General features: G+C 40.2%; 1 protein-coding gene across 5 annotated transcripts in view; it reads left to right on the top strand.

Moving 5' to 3' along the window:
- The window catches only part of pcnx2 (pecanex 2), a 38,709-nt gene extending 24,563 nt beyond the window's left edge, over positions 1-14,146 (top strand). For all 5 annotated transcript variants that reach the window (XM_086172335.1, XM_086172325.1, XM_086172316.1 and 2 more), the window contains 11 exons: positions 119-352; positions 3,594-3,697; positions 4,620-4,764; positions 5,016-5,246; positions 6,899-7,056; positions 7,166-7,282; positions 9,656-9,834; positions 11,049-11,215; positions 11,300-11,374; positions 11,482-11,658; positions 13,713-14,146. In XM_086172335.1, coding sequence (XP_086028461.1) covers positions 119-352; positions 3,594-3,697; positions 4,620-4,764; positions 5,016-5,246; positions 6,899-7,056; positions 7,166-7,282; positions 9,656-9,834; positions 11,049-11,215; positions 11,300-11,374; positions 11,482-11,658; positions 13,713-13,886 — 1,761 coding nt within the window. In that variant the 3' untranslated portion in view covers positions 13,887-14,146. The remainder of the gene's footprint in view (positions 1-118; positions 353-3,593; positions 3,698-4,619; positions 4,765-5,015; positions 5,247-6,898; positions 7,057-7,165; positions 7,283-9,655; positions 9,835-11,048; positions 11,216-11,299; positions 11,375-11,481; positions 11,659-13,712) is intronic.
- The last annotated feature ends 253 nt before the right edge of the window (positions 14,147-14,399 follow it).

The following is a 14,399-nucleotide window of genomic DNA, read 5'->3' as shown; positions in this document are numbered from 1 at the left end:
GCTTCTTGCCAGATTGTTAATTGGCAGATAAACCAAAAGCGGCTGCAATTATAAAAATTACAAATGGCATCCATTCAAATGTGACAATCCACCCTCATGTCTCCCCGTCTCCTCTCAGAGTATTATTTACTTCCTGGTCCACTCCCCCAAGCTGTCCACCTGGCTGAAGGATGGCGCCATCCAGGAGGCTCTGCAGTCCTACACTAAGTGGCATCACATTGAGCGTGACCCTCAGGTCTTCAGTGTAAAGATAGATGAGGACTACGTGCACTGCCTGCAGGGGGTGACGCGCGCCAGTTTTTGCAATGTTTACCTGGAGTGGATCCAGCACTGCGCCGACAAGATGGAGACGGTAGGATTTATCTAGATCCTCTGACCGAGATGTGACGCAGGCGTTCAACCGCCGTTTTTCTCAGCAAGAAGGTCCGCGGTTCAGTTCCGACGGGAGGCCTTCCCGTGTGGAGTTTGCACGCCGGCCGGGTTTTCAGTTTCTTCCCGAAGCTTGAAAAAATGCGACGGGTTTCAACGGAATTGTGTGGAATGAGAGGGTGAATGTGATCCCGTCACACAGGGGAAATACCGGTGTATTTACATTTACAAGTCATGTATAGACATACAACCATTTATCTTCTTATCCGCACACTTCATACAGACTTCATTCACAAGACATACAGAGACATGAAATCACGCGTGCTCTCATTTACATAATCAGACCTGCAACCGTTTACTCTCATTCACATGTCATAAAAATATAGACATACAACCATTCATCCTGTCATTCACTCTATTTCACACCTCACGTAAAGCAGAGTTTGTCCCTCCAAACAATATTTTGTGGCCCACCCCTGCATGGAAAACAAATCTTTGTGTTAGTGCGGCCCATGCATTTTTTTTTTCTCACATGCATCTGAGGCTTTTATACAGTGGGTTTGAAAAAAAAAAAAAACGGGTAAGGAAAAAATGAAAAAGTAACTTTGCAATGTATTTTTTGCTTCAAAATTTGACAACAAAATGATTTTTTGATGAAAAAAATGTCCAGTGACATTGTTAAAATGATCTTTTCTTTTCATATTTCTATAAAAAACACAAAAACAATAGCAAAAAAAGGAGCAAATTTAGAAAGATTGACTTAATAACCAGAATAGCCATCATTAGCCTTGTAAGAATAAGAATAAGAATAAGAATAAGAATAAGAATAAGAAAAAGAAAAAGAAAAAGAAAAAGAAAAAGAAAAAGAATAAGAATAAGAATAAGAATAAGAATAAGAATAAGAATAATAGGAGTAAGAATAAGAATAAGAACAAGAACAACTTTATTCATCCCGAAGGAAACTGTTGTGCCAGAGTTTCAAGTAAAACATAACAATAATTAATAATAGTAGGAAATTGTATAAATAGTTAAAAAAAGGGGGAGAATAAGGAATACAAATAAAACTATAAAGTGTCAAAGTCAAGGCTATAAAGTGTTTTAAGGTCTTATGTACAAAGATTTTGAGATTCCGCTGCGGCTGAAGGAAGAGGAATTAAAAAGTCTGTAAACATGATACCTCCTCTTATACATGCTAACAATTTTCTATTAATAATTCTAATATTTCTAAAATTTCTAATAATTCTAATGGCAAATTTTCCCACAATGACAAAATTTTCTCTTTTAACTCAACAACATTTTTAGAGTGTAATTTCATCAATTCTTTTTTATTTTTAACTTATGATATTACTTTGTCATGTAGTTCTTTGAGGAACAGTTACATATAAAGATTTACACCTTCACACTAAAACAAAGGAAAAATTTGAACCAAGTGTCACTCCTAGGTAATGATTTTACATTCACAAGACATAGAGAGATATAACCATTAACTCTCATTTACATCATATAGAGATATTAATGCATGAATCCTCTCATCCACACTTCATACAGAGACATACAACCATTCCTGCCTTCATTCAGACGTCATTTAGAGACATGAAACCCTCATTTACATGTCACATAAAGATAAAAGGAGATAAGATAAGATAAGATAAGATAAGATAAGATAAGATAAGGTAAGATAAGAACAACTTTATTTATCCCGAAGAAAATTGTTGTGCCAGAGTTTCAAGTAAAACATAACAATAATTGATAATAGTAGGAAGGAGGGAGACTAAGAAATACAATAAAATATAAAGTGTCAAAGTGTCAAAACACAGAAATTCAGCCATTCACTCTGTCATTCCTACATCTGATGGTCTCACATGCACGTCCTGCATGTGTTTGGACTGCAGGAGGAACCCGGAGAACCCAGAGGAACCACAATAAGACAGGTGGAGAACATAAAAACCCCCACACAGGATTCCTTGTGGGAATCCAACCAGGGACCTTCTTGCTGTTGGGGGGCGCTAACTCCCGTCCGCCACAATTACAATTTTATCATGTCTGAAATAAAATTACAAAGCAAGCGTTTGTCCCTCGCTTTCACCATGGACTAAAGGGCGGTAAAGCTTCTTTGTCCAGTCGTCAGAATGATAGCCGCTGCCGCGCCATCTTACCCCCCCACCCGAAAAAAGGAACACTAACAACTACTTTTTATGAAAATGACATCTGGCCTCATTATGGATTCACGGCAGATTGATTTTAAACAGCCGTTTATGGTGAAATAGTGAAAAATGTCCCATTATGGTGACATCAAGCCGCCCGATGGACTAGATCACCCCACGCACGAAACAGACTGGGTGCACGTATCACTTCCAAGGAACAGGGACAGGGATTCGCGGACATTTTTGGAAAAAAAAAACAACAAAACATATTTTACGAAAAATATAATAATATACTATATAGATGTATATACTTGCTCAGGTTCTGCTGTTTGTTCTTGATCTGTGATGTATCAGATTATAAAATTATTATTGTTATTATATTATTATTATTATTATAATTGTATTGTTATTCTATTATTGTTGTTATAATATTATTATTATTATTGTTTTTTGCTTATAAAGACTTTTTTTTTTTTTAACGATTGCTTAAAACAATTTTAACAGAAAACAGAATAGAAACGAAACTCAGCTCTTGCTTTCGATCATCGGCTCATGCAGTATGCCAATAAGATCATGAATGTGAATGTGAGTGTGTGTGTGTGTGTGTGTGTGCGGGCGCGTGTTTTTTTGTGTGTGCGCGCGCGTGTGTGTGTATGTGAGTGTGTGTGTGTGCACGGCTCAGGTGATCAACATGGGTGGAGAAACACATGTTCACCCTCTATTCTGCAGCATCAGACACACACACACACACACACACACACACACACACACACACACACACACACACACACCATCAGCTGGCTGCAAGGTGACACTTTGGTGAAAACTGAGAAATATTTCTTGAGGGGTCAGTTTGTGTATTATATTATTATTAGTATTATATTGTTATTCTATTATTGTTGTTATATTATTATTATTATTATTATTGCTTGTTTATAAAGACTTTTTTTTTAACGATAGCTTAAAACAACAGTATAGAAACGAAACTCAGCTCGGATCATCGGCTCATGTAGTATGCCAATACAATCATGAATGTGTGTGTGTGTGTGTGTGTGTGTGTGTGTGTGTGTGTGTGTTCAGCCTGTTGAAAGCGATGAAGACTCTCCCCTGGTGACTCTGTCCTACGCGCTGTCTGTCCTGGGGAGAAGGTCTCTCGGAACGGCGTCGCACAACATGTCCAACAGGTGAGAGAAGGAACCCGTCATTCTCTTCTACTTCATCTGTTCATTTCCAGTGCTAATAAGAGGTTTGCTCGGTTATCGGTGATATATTCGACTATAAACATCTTTAAAACCACGTTAGATTAATGAACGTCAACCATTTTTCAGTTGGGGGAACATCCCATATTAGATAGATTTATAATTGTAATCCATTCATCCGTCTGTCGCTTATCCTGCACTTTTCCCAGCGGTCATTGGGCGAGAGGACAGGTCGCCAGTCAATAGCGGCGCAATTTTAATATGAAGGTTAAATAATAAAACTTGGAGAGGTGGCTGGTTGGATTCTGTTTTCCCCCTCCATGTCTGCGTGGGGTTTCTCCAGCCTTTTCTAGCTTCCTCCCACAGTGCAAAAACATGCAGGAGGTTCACTGGACACCCACAGTTGGCCAGATGTGTGAATTTTGCACGTCTTTTATAACATATCGTAGCGTCCGATTGGACGTGTTCAACATTTTCGAAGTGGTTGGTAAACAAATTCCAAATTGCACCGAACACATTCACAGTGAATAGGAAATAACCCAACTCTGAACGTTCCTCTCATTGGTTCTGCAATGTTTGTGTGTATTTATACAGCGTGTGAATGAAAGCGTGAATGCTTGTATGCCTCTATGGGACGTCTGAACGAAAGGTTTTGTCTCTACATGACTACCGATGGTCTCCAGCTTCCCCCCCATCCGCCTCGATACAGACTATTTGGTAAAGAAAATGAGTGAACGAATGAAACCAGGAGCAGAAATGCACCTGCAGTTAGACAGACTAACCACCAAGGGGCATCAGCAGCCAAATCTTCTTCCATCCAAAAGATTCAAACACTTTTCCGCGTGTTCACCCGATCTCAGCGTGGTTCTAATGCTGCTCTGTTTTCTCCCCCCGCCGAAAAAAAAAGCCTGGAATCCTTCCTGTACGGTTTCAACACCCTGTTCAAGGGCGATTTCCGAATCGCCACCAAAGACGAGTGGGTTTTCGCCGACTTGGACCTCCTGCAGAAGGTCGTGGCTCCTGCGGTCAGAATGAGCCTCAAGCTGCATCAGGTGGGGGAAAACGCTACACTCTTCTCACTGATTTGATGAGATGAGATGTTTAGCGGTTATTTAGCAGCAGTTGCAAGACACAGTGACAAACTAGCTCAAAATACAAAAAAAAAAAAAAAAAAATCTATATTTATTAACATACAGGAATGAATATTAAGCAAAGTGGCAATGTGAAGTAGCAGCGGATGTTATTCATATCCTATATTTTTCCCTTTTCTCCGCCGGGTGCATTGGATCCTCCGCTTCTTCAGGATCACTTCACTTGTCTGGAGGAGACCGAGGAGGCGTCCATCCTGTACGAAGCCATCACCAACTACCGGAGCAGCCTGGTCATTTGCCACGAGAGCGACCCCGCCTGGCGTAAGGCCGTGCTGTCGAGCCGCGAGACGCTGCTCACGCTCCGACACATGATCGACGACGGCACGGACGAGTACAAGATCATCATGCTGTACAAACGCCACCTCAGCTTCAAGGTCATCAAGGTAAAACTATATATATATATATATGTATGTATAATGCAGATATACTTGCGCTTGTGCATTTTTAAGACGGCTGTTGTGTTATTATTGCGTCTTGAAGAAAATGGGATGAATAAATGGATGTTGAGGGGACGCCAGGGCTTGAATTCCAAGGAGAAACACTGAATAAGTTCACGTAGTTTTTGGAACGACATGCTTTTCTGACTCATAACAGGGACCCGTTCTAATTGCATCTTATTAAAATATCACTATTCAAAATGATAATAATGGTTACTACCCAAAGATGGAATTTCACAAATTTTCCGTTTTTTTTTTTCTCCTCGGTTTATTTTATTTTCTGCGAATTGCTTTACGTCTTCGCCCACCTTTAAAAAGACACGAGGATGACGCCTCCAAATAGGAAAATGATCCAAAACCAGTAAATTGATATAAATTAGCATTTACATGAAAATGACTTGGGAATTGGGTAATTTTTAAAGCTCAGCGGCTGTTTAATGTCTCCGTATTTTGGATTAATTCCTGTCTCTCCAGCGTGGACACCAAAACACAAACTTCGTTGGCTTTCCGATTTATATCGACACAAACCTTCATCAGCAGGAGGCAGTGTGTCGCCAGAAAAGTACATGCTTGAGATTGTTCAATGGCGTTAAATTTTAGTTTTTGAGGAAGAACAATGTTATTGAGCTATTACCAGTTGTATGGCAAGCGACTGATTCTGAAACACAATGAGGTTAAAAGGAAATAAATTCCTGTGGCTCTGCAGGAGACTTATCAGATGGTATTTCCTTGCTGTGTAATCATGATAATATAAATAAATTAAGAAATGAATAAATAACAATAACAACGATAAAACGCAAAAAGAAGAAATACATTGCCCTACTTCTGTCCGAGAATCATGTGATTGAATTTTCTTTTCATTAATACAAAAATAATAAGAATGATAACAACAACAACAATAATAAAAATGTAAAAAGGGACTATAACCTGTTAGAAACCTATGGGACGGAATTTCTTCTTCTTCTTCTTCTTCTTCTTCTTCTTCTTCTTCTTCTTCTTCTTCTTCTTCTTCTTCTTCTTCATCTTCTTGTTATTATCAATAATGATTATATTATATTATATTATATTATATTATATTATATTATATTATATTATATTATATTATGTCATATTATGTCATATTATGTTATGTTATATTATATTATATTATATTATATTATATTATATTATATTATATTATATTAAAATAATAATAATATAATGAAAATAATATTGTAATATTGTTATCATTATAACTGATGTAATATTTATATTGATAATTGTTAATATTATTGAAGCAAAAAATAATTCCATCACCTACTTTAACTATCGTTATGCTCCAAAAGTAATGATGATTACAATAATAACACCAACAGCATCAGCAACAACAAAACTCTGATAATAACATCAAAAATAGTATGTAATATCTTTATTATTATTGGGGCTAGCTGCTCGCCACAGTGTATTATTTCACTCCCAGATAATATGACTTGTTAAGCATCTGTGTTTTCAAAGGTTATTTGCAGTCAATCTGTGCAGGCAGAAAACAATCAGACTTCCATTACTTTACCTACAGAGATCATGTACTCTCACTGCGAACATCCATCTTCCCCCTGCAGATCAATAAGGAGTGTGTCCGAGGTCTGTGGGCCGGCCAGCAGCAGGAGCTGGTGTTCCTCAGGAACCGAAACCCGGAACGAGGCAGCATCCAGAACTCCAAGCAAGCGCTGAGGAACATGGTCAACTCGTCCTGCGACCAGCCGCTGGGTTACCCGATGTAGGCGGCGCTCAAAATTTCAGATTTGAGGCGTGAACTCGCATCCTTCGAAATAGCTTTGAATAAACGGCTTTTTACAGTTTGACATTTACTTTCTTCTTCCGTCCAGGTATGTGTCGCCGCTGACGACATCCTTCGCGGGAACACACCGTACGCTCCGCAGCATAGGTGGAGGGGCTCTGAGTATGGACGCCATCCGTTCCTGGCTCTGCACTAAGTGGCTACGGTCAGTACATTAAAAAAAAAAAAAAAAACAAAAAAACACATCATACTTACCATCCGTCATGCATTTTTTTTTTTTTTTTTTTTCTAAATGGAAGCACTTTCTCTGGAGGCCCCATCTCTGCTAAAAACTTTCTGCACTTAAATCAACACTCCTCTCATGCTAAAGATGGAAGAGAGACTCCCTTGTCATTTCTTATTTAGCTCAGTCTGCCGGGCGGAGGGGTGATGTAACCCAAAGGTCACGGTTTCCCACGAGAGACTCGGCTCAGCCCGAGCACACGTACTGAAACCCTCGCGTCGTCGTCCGCGCTCGCAGGCCGAGCAACCTTTTTTTTTTGCTTTTTTTTTTCAAGCGCCGCTTGTTCTCCGGAGTCTACGTCTGCCAGCAACATTAACAAGTAAACAAAGTTATTATTATTTCCTCCAGATGGGGGTCAGAGGCCAGTGTCCATAAAATTAAAGCACAAAGGTGTAAAATCATGGCGATTTATTTCACCAGCAGCAACTTTTCTTCTGGTTTTCACATTTGATTAAAGCTTTGATACATTTTATGGAATATATCATCAGAAAGTTCAGTATTTTTCATCTCCAGATAGCTCTTTTGTGCTATTGGATGAAACCTTTTATGGCGGATTGTTTTTCGAGGCTTCGGCGTATCGCCGTGGAGACGGGAAGGACGCTGACTCGGTAAATACGTGCATTACGTTGCAATTAGCCCGCTTTACCGGCCACGTCGGGACGCTCGTGTCAGAAGTGCGGCATCAGCACAAATGGGTTTCCTCATAGCCTTTCGGCTATTACCATCTGCTATTAGCCGATGGCTATTAGACTAGCTCATCTTCCCATTATCACACACACACACACACACACACACACACACACACACACACACACTACCAACATGCCTATCAGGCTAAGATTGCAACAGTCCCTTTTTTTGTCCGTTCCGGGTGAACGTTTTCCAAGCATAGCTGGGGTCGGAGGTCGAACCATGGAGCAACAAGCGGGAAAAACCTGCTTGTTGTTACTCCAATGTATAATCCCTCGCAGGGATTACAGATAAAGCAGTGAAATGAAAGATGTCGATGCTTTGGTTGTTTTTTTTTTTTTTTATTGGAGATAAGGGAGCTAATATCGGTACCGCTCCTTCACGGGTCAACGAGTTCCTTTTTTTTTTTTTAACACAATGGATCGGCTCTAGCCGGTCAGCGGATTTCCATCAGGCGCCTTATTGAAAACCTTGGAGTTAATCAGCCTCATTATCGTATTAGAGCGGATGAAGTATATGTGTAATATATGTGACAAGATGGCGACATGGAAGGCTCTTCCTCTTAAAGTGGAGCTTTTTCTGTTTGAATACGTGCTGGTTCGTTCAGGACGGGAGATATTTTAGCCGAGCGTCCACTCGTGATGCGAGGAGGAATCTCAAAGAATACCGAAAAAGAAAAAAATTACCCTTCAATAAATACTAAAACAAATGAAATGATCTGAAAACTTGCAGAAAGGCAATTTGGATAAGGCTCGGAAAGGGGAAAAGGTCCTTCTTTCAGTCGGCGTTTCAAGTTTTCAATTTGTTTTCTTTTTCACACGGAGCTCCAAATACTTCACCACAGCGTCGGATAAGATCACTCTGCTTCCTTTTTTAACAACTTTAAACAATAACTCCCCGGCGAGATGGACCGAGCCCTTGCACCTGAGTGCTGAGTGACCGCTTCTGTGACTTGGAAGGGAAGGGCGACTTCACCACTAACTTAGTGGCGTTGAAAATACACGCGTGTACAGCTGGACTTCAGGAGCGGGATGGCAGCCAAATGTTAAAACTTCCTAAAATTGCAGCCTCAACTTCCCACCTTGCTTCTCCATTAGCATGTCTTCGATCTCGCTTTTTCACACAGCTTATTACATACACTTAGCTTTAACCTCTGCGGGTCAGCTCATTGTGTGTGTGTGTGTGTGTGTGTGTAACTCTTTGGCTCTCTCTTAAGCTTCTTAAAGCGCTGAGTTTTCCATTCAGATTAGATTAGATTGCTAATCCCGTTTCATCGGCCTTGACTTAAAGGTGTTGTCTTAATTTCGCTAAGTAGCCAACGAGCCAAGGAGAAGGGCCGAGCCTCTCAGCCGGAGCACATTTAACTAATTTGACGGGAAGGCTGCACTGATGTATGTGTGTGTGTGTGTGTGTGTGTGTGTGTGTGTCACATATGCCCGCACAGTTACGTAACATCCCCCTCTGAGTGTTTATGTGTGTGGTTAACCAGCTGGAACAGTCAGGACTTGCTAAATTTTTGATGGCCGTTTGCCAGTCTGTGTCCCTCACTCAGATGTGGTCTTGAATTAATTACTTCGTGTGTGTGTGTGTGTGTGTGTGTGTCAGGGTGCGTAAGGATAACCTGAACAGCTGCAACAGCGGCGTGAACATGGAGGATGTGGACTGCGGCGGCGGAGGCTCTTCATCTCTGAGCCATAACCGTCCGTCCTCCGTGACCTCCAACAGCCTGAGCCTCTACCAACACAGAGCCCGGACCACACACGGACACAGGCATCACAATGCAGGTACGTGCACGCACGCACGCTCACACACACACATACACACAGATCGGATTTCATATTAGCTTTAGTCGTTTAAAATGTTAAAAATCCCATGGGAGAACAGAAAAATGCACATAGGCGTCAAACATTTCCAACGTAATGCTTTCTGCAGGATTTTGCAGAGACAGCCAGGAAGTTTAAAAGAAAGTTGAAGAGGAAAGTAAATTTTCCTCGCCATAATTATTGTATCAGTGCATTAAATAGCTGTTAACTTAAATGCAAAAGATAAGTCAAAAAAAATTTGAGATGGTTTAAAAATGTAAGATTATTCACCCTGCGCTTTTATGGGGTTATAATTTCCCCCTAAGATAGGCTAAACTTTATTGATCCCGATTGGAGAATTCCTTTGTCACAGCTGTGTAACACTTACAATGTCAAAAAAAAGAAAAAGGGAAATAAATATGATTATAATTATAAGTATAAATATAAATAGAAAGGCAGAAGACAGGGTTTCCTTGTGACAATGGGTGCAAGTGACCGGGGTCAACACGCACTACTCGCAGGTCGAAATGAAAAATGCCTCCGCCGTTTTTTTCTTCCTCGCCGGCACGACTGACCTGTCTGTTGAAGTGCTGTCCAGGTCTGCCGGCGCAGATGTGACCTGATTTTTCCTTAAATAATCCCCTCCCTGCTCTCTCACCCATCCATAGGACATATTGCCTGTAATTCCCATCAATTGCAATTTTATGAGAATCCCCCCCCCATCCACCCCATACCCGTTTTTTTTTTTTTTTCATCTCCACATCACTCACTGAAGCCACCCTGATTGCATCTTTTTCAAATTCATACTAGATTCTTTTTCACTTACTTAATCTACTTATGAGGTAAACTGACCTCTCCTCTCATCTGTAATCCCCTCTCCGCCTGGTATGTCCCATTCATTTTACCATTTTTTTTTTAAAGGCGCATGCAATATTCAAAATAAATGAATAAACAAAATTACAAAAAAAAAAATCACAATCACAGTTTAAGATATGATAGACTTTATTGATCTCACAACAGGAAAAATTCTGTCATCACAACAACATGACAAATAGCAGTAGAGGAAAAAAAATGTTTAAAAAAAAAAAAAAAAAGAAGCAAAAAATCAGCACTCCCTCTGCATGTGTCAATGCATGCATGTCAGGTATCATGGGATTAGTGTGTTTTACCGTGGGGTTTCCTGCGTGTTCCTGCAGCCAGGAGAGAATATCGCAGTCGGTCCGTGCAGCCTCAGAGCCAGCGCCCACCTGTCAGCAGCCAATCGGGACCCATCCTGGACTCGGGCTCCAACCACGGGCTGGTCCAACGGCTCTCTAACAGTCAGCTCTCCTTTAACACCTCGATAGCCTCTATTTTCTCCCAGGTAAAGGACAGACAAACACAAAAAAAGCAAAAAATATTAAGCAGACTAATGTTGCTTAAATGCTAAAATGTAATCTCTCTTCAGGTTCCTCGTCTTTCGGGAGCCGGCGGGATTAGCTCGCAGATCCAGGCGGCGCAGCATCAGCACCGCTCCAGCCAGGTAGCGACTTCTACCTGTGTGGAACATGGAAAAAAAAACAGACTAAAAAAAGCATTTCACAGTTGATGGCATGGTTTGAACATTTTAAGCGCATCTCCTCCCTCCAGGTCTCCTCGTCCTCGTCCACGCTCAGCCTACTTTTCGGGAAACGGAGTTTCTCCAGCGGCCTGGTCATCTCCGGCCTCTCCGCCGCCGAGGGCGGAAACACCACCGACACGCAGTCGTCTTCCAGCGTCAACATCGCTTTGGGGCCCTCACACAGGTCGGGCAGCCGGGCCACTCAGGTAGGCCGACGCCACGGGGCCTGGAGATGCTCGTAAAATGAATTTACTATGAACGGGTGCCTGGGATGAAGGGGTTTAGAGATTGAAAAAAAATTAAAGGAGTTATTTTTACTGGGTTTCTGTGGGTCATTAAAAAGCATTAAAAGTCATAAAATAGACGGAGCAAAAAAATAATAAAAATAAATAAAATGTAAAAATAAATAATTCATAAATTTATAATAATGAAAATCAAAGGTAAAATAAATATGCATTAATAATTATACAGAAAGTTAAATCGATGTGATTCTTTAGTTCTATAGTCTTATCATTTTTACATATCTGCTGAAATGTATTCCAGATCTAAATGATTGAGCTTTAATAAAATGATTAAATAAATGGATAAAGATAAAAGATAAAAATAAATATGCATTGCAATAATTATACACAAAGTTGTATCTATGACATGAATTTACTGTGAACGGGTTCCCGGGATGGGTTTTAAATTTTTTTTTTTCTTCTTAAAAAAATGAATAATTAAAGGAGTTCTTTTGACAGGGTTTCGATGGGTCATTAAAAAGCATTAAATAGATTTAGTAATAATTAAGGCAGTGGGTGGCATTAAAAAGCATTAAATTTAATGTCTAGAGGCGTTAAAAATGTTAATACACTTGGAAAAACATTGTTTTGTGCAATTTATTTAGATTAGGCTATATAAAAATTTAATAATTTTGATTGGAAATGTGTGATGATTGACAAAGGGAACCCTTTAACTGACTGATTTCTTCCGGAAGATGTTCTGATGGAGCACAAAGTTACAACACCGGAGTTGGAGCAAAAAGGAAACAAAAATAAATAAAATTAAATAGAAAGAATGAGAAAAAAAATATATTACAACTGTTTGTTATGTAGTTGGAGTTTCATTCATGGACTCTTAGCTAGAAATAGACACGGAGTGTTGAGATCACCAGGAGACGAAGAATGAACGGGCAGGCTGCGTTTAAAGCAGATTGGATTTATCACAAATTAGAGTAAACTTTGATGCTTAAACCCTGGATTATGGGCTTTGCGGCTGCAGGAAGCACCCAAAACCTCCCACCCCTCGCCGGGCGGTGGGAGGGACTAAGCTGTTTGGACATCTTGTGGTCAATGGGAAGTGACAGGGGAAGGCCCTCGCTCGCTCCGCAAGCTTGAACCAGCGCCTCGAGCTCAAACAACAGCAGAGAGAGCGCGAAAGGGAGAGAGGAGTGGGGAGAGAAAGCTATTTAGGAGTTGACAGCGAGCAGATGATTGGCTAAATAGCAGCCGTGTCGAGTCGCTAATAGCTGGAAAGCATGGCGGGAAAACCCATGACTTCCAGGGATAGTCGTCCATATTGAATTTTCATTAAGACCGTTTAATGGCACTTATTCTTTAAGAATCGGGATACAAATCGAAATGAGTACATTCATGCTCACACGCCACGAGGAGAGGGTTTTTTTTGCCATCCCGAGGCCGATGAGTCGGCGGCCAGACAGCGTTGCTGTATCTTAAAAAATAAAACCGAACATGTGCCACATTAGGGAAAATGAAATGGTTAAAGTTGGTGAATTTTAGAAAGAAAGTCATGATTTCATGAAGAAAAAAAAAAGGGAGCAAGCCATGAAAGAAAACCAAGTTGTGAGAAATACATTAACATCTGGTGGGGTTATATTGGATTGGGCACATAAACAATGCCATCTAATTACTCAAAATAATTTTACTTTTGTATTTACATTTTCTCATCCTGCTATGACAATTTCCCCCCTGAGGATTAATGAAGTCAACATCTATCCATCCATCCACCCATCCATCTATCTATAAAGATAACAACTTAATACGTATTACTTTCTATTTTCATGCATTGACTTCATAAGATAAGATAAACTTTATTGATCCCAATAGGAGAAATTCCTTGTCATTCATTAAATCAGTTATATTATAGTAATGTATAATATATATATATGTATACATATGTTAAAAATTTTCAATGTTAAAATTTGATTAATAAAGGATACATCTCTTTAAGATTATTTATTCTATGCATTCTGTTTCTCCAGTGGACATCGGAGCCATATGAAAGCATAGACGCGTCGTTGTCTAACGCCGGCGTCACGGTGAAGGGAGGCACACAGTCATGTGACCAAAGCAGCGGACAGGGATTGGACAAAAACCCGGAAGACTCGGCGTCGGCCTCCACCGCTCCGGAGGGGACGGAGCAGAAAAGCGCCTGACAAACAGGATACACAAGGCTTAACGGGGAGGACTTCAGAAAGCGTGACACACACACACACTCTCTCTCTCTCTCACACACACACACACACAAACACACACACACATGGGATCCTACGAACTCACCACCCACGCACATGAACTCGGCTCCCAAGCATGTGGCGTCACCTTGTTGTCTGAATGTAAACACCATCTTGGATTTGGTTGATGAAATAAAAGACTTTTTAAAAAAAAAAAGACTAAAAGTAAGAAAAAAAGAAAAGAGGCCTCCTTTCTTTGGTGTTGTGCGTGCTTTCTGGGGCGCGTCCACACACCACAGAAGTGTTATTCTATGCTAGCTAACAAGAAACCGGAACTAACATGAGCGGTGGGCGGGGCCTAATAAATACACAACATGACATTGAAGTTGAATATAATAAAAATAATAATTGTAATAAAACTTTTTATTTAAGATGCCTTACTCAGAAACTATTTTTCAACTACTGGTAAACTCTATCATATTTACAAAGATTTAT

The sequence above is a fragment of the Fistularia commersonii genome, chromosome 2 (genome assembly GCF_037954325.1).
Source record: "Fistularia commersonii isolate RoL2024-O1a breed Wild chromosome 2, RoL_Fcom_v1.0, whole genome shotgun sequence".
NCBI classification, from domain to species: Eukaryota; Metazoa; Chordata; class Actinopteri; order Syngnathiformes; family Fistulariidae; genus Fistularia; species Fistularia commersonii.
Note: the sequence above shows the minus strand (reverse complement) of the source record. Positions and strands in the feature narration are given on the sequence as shown.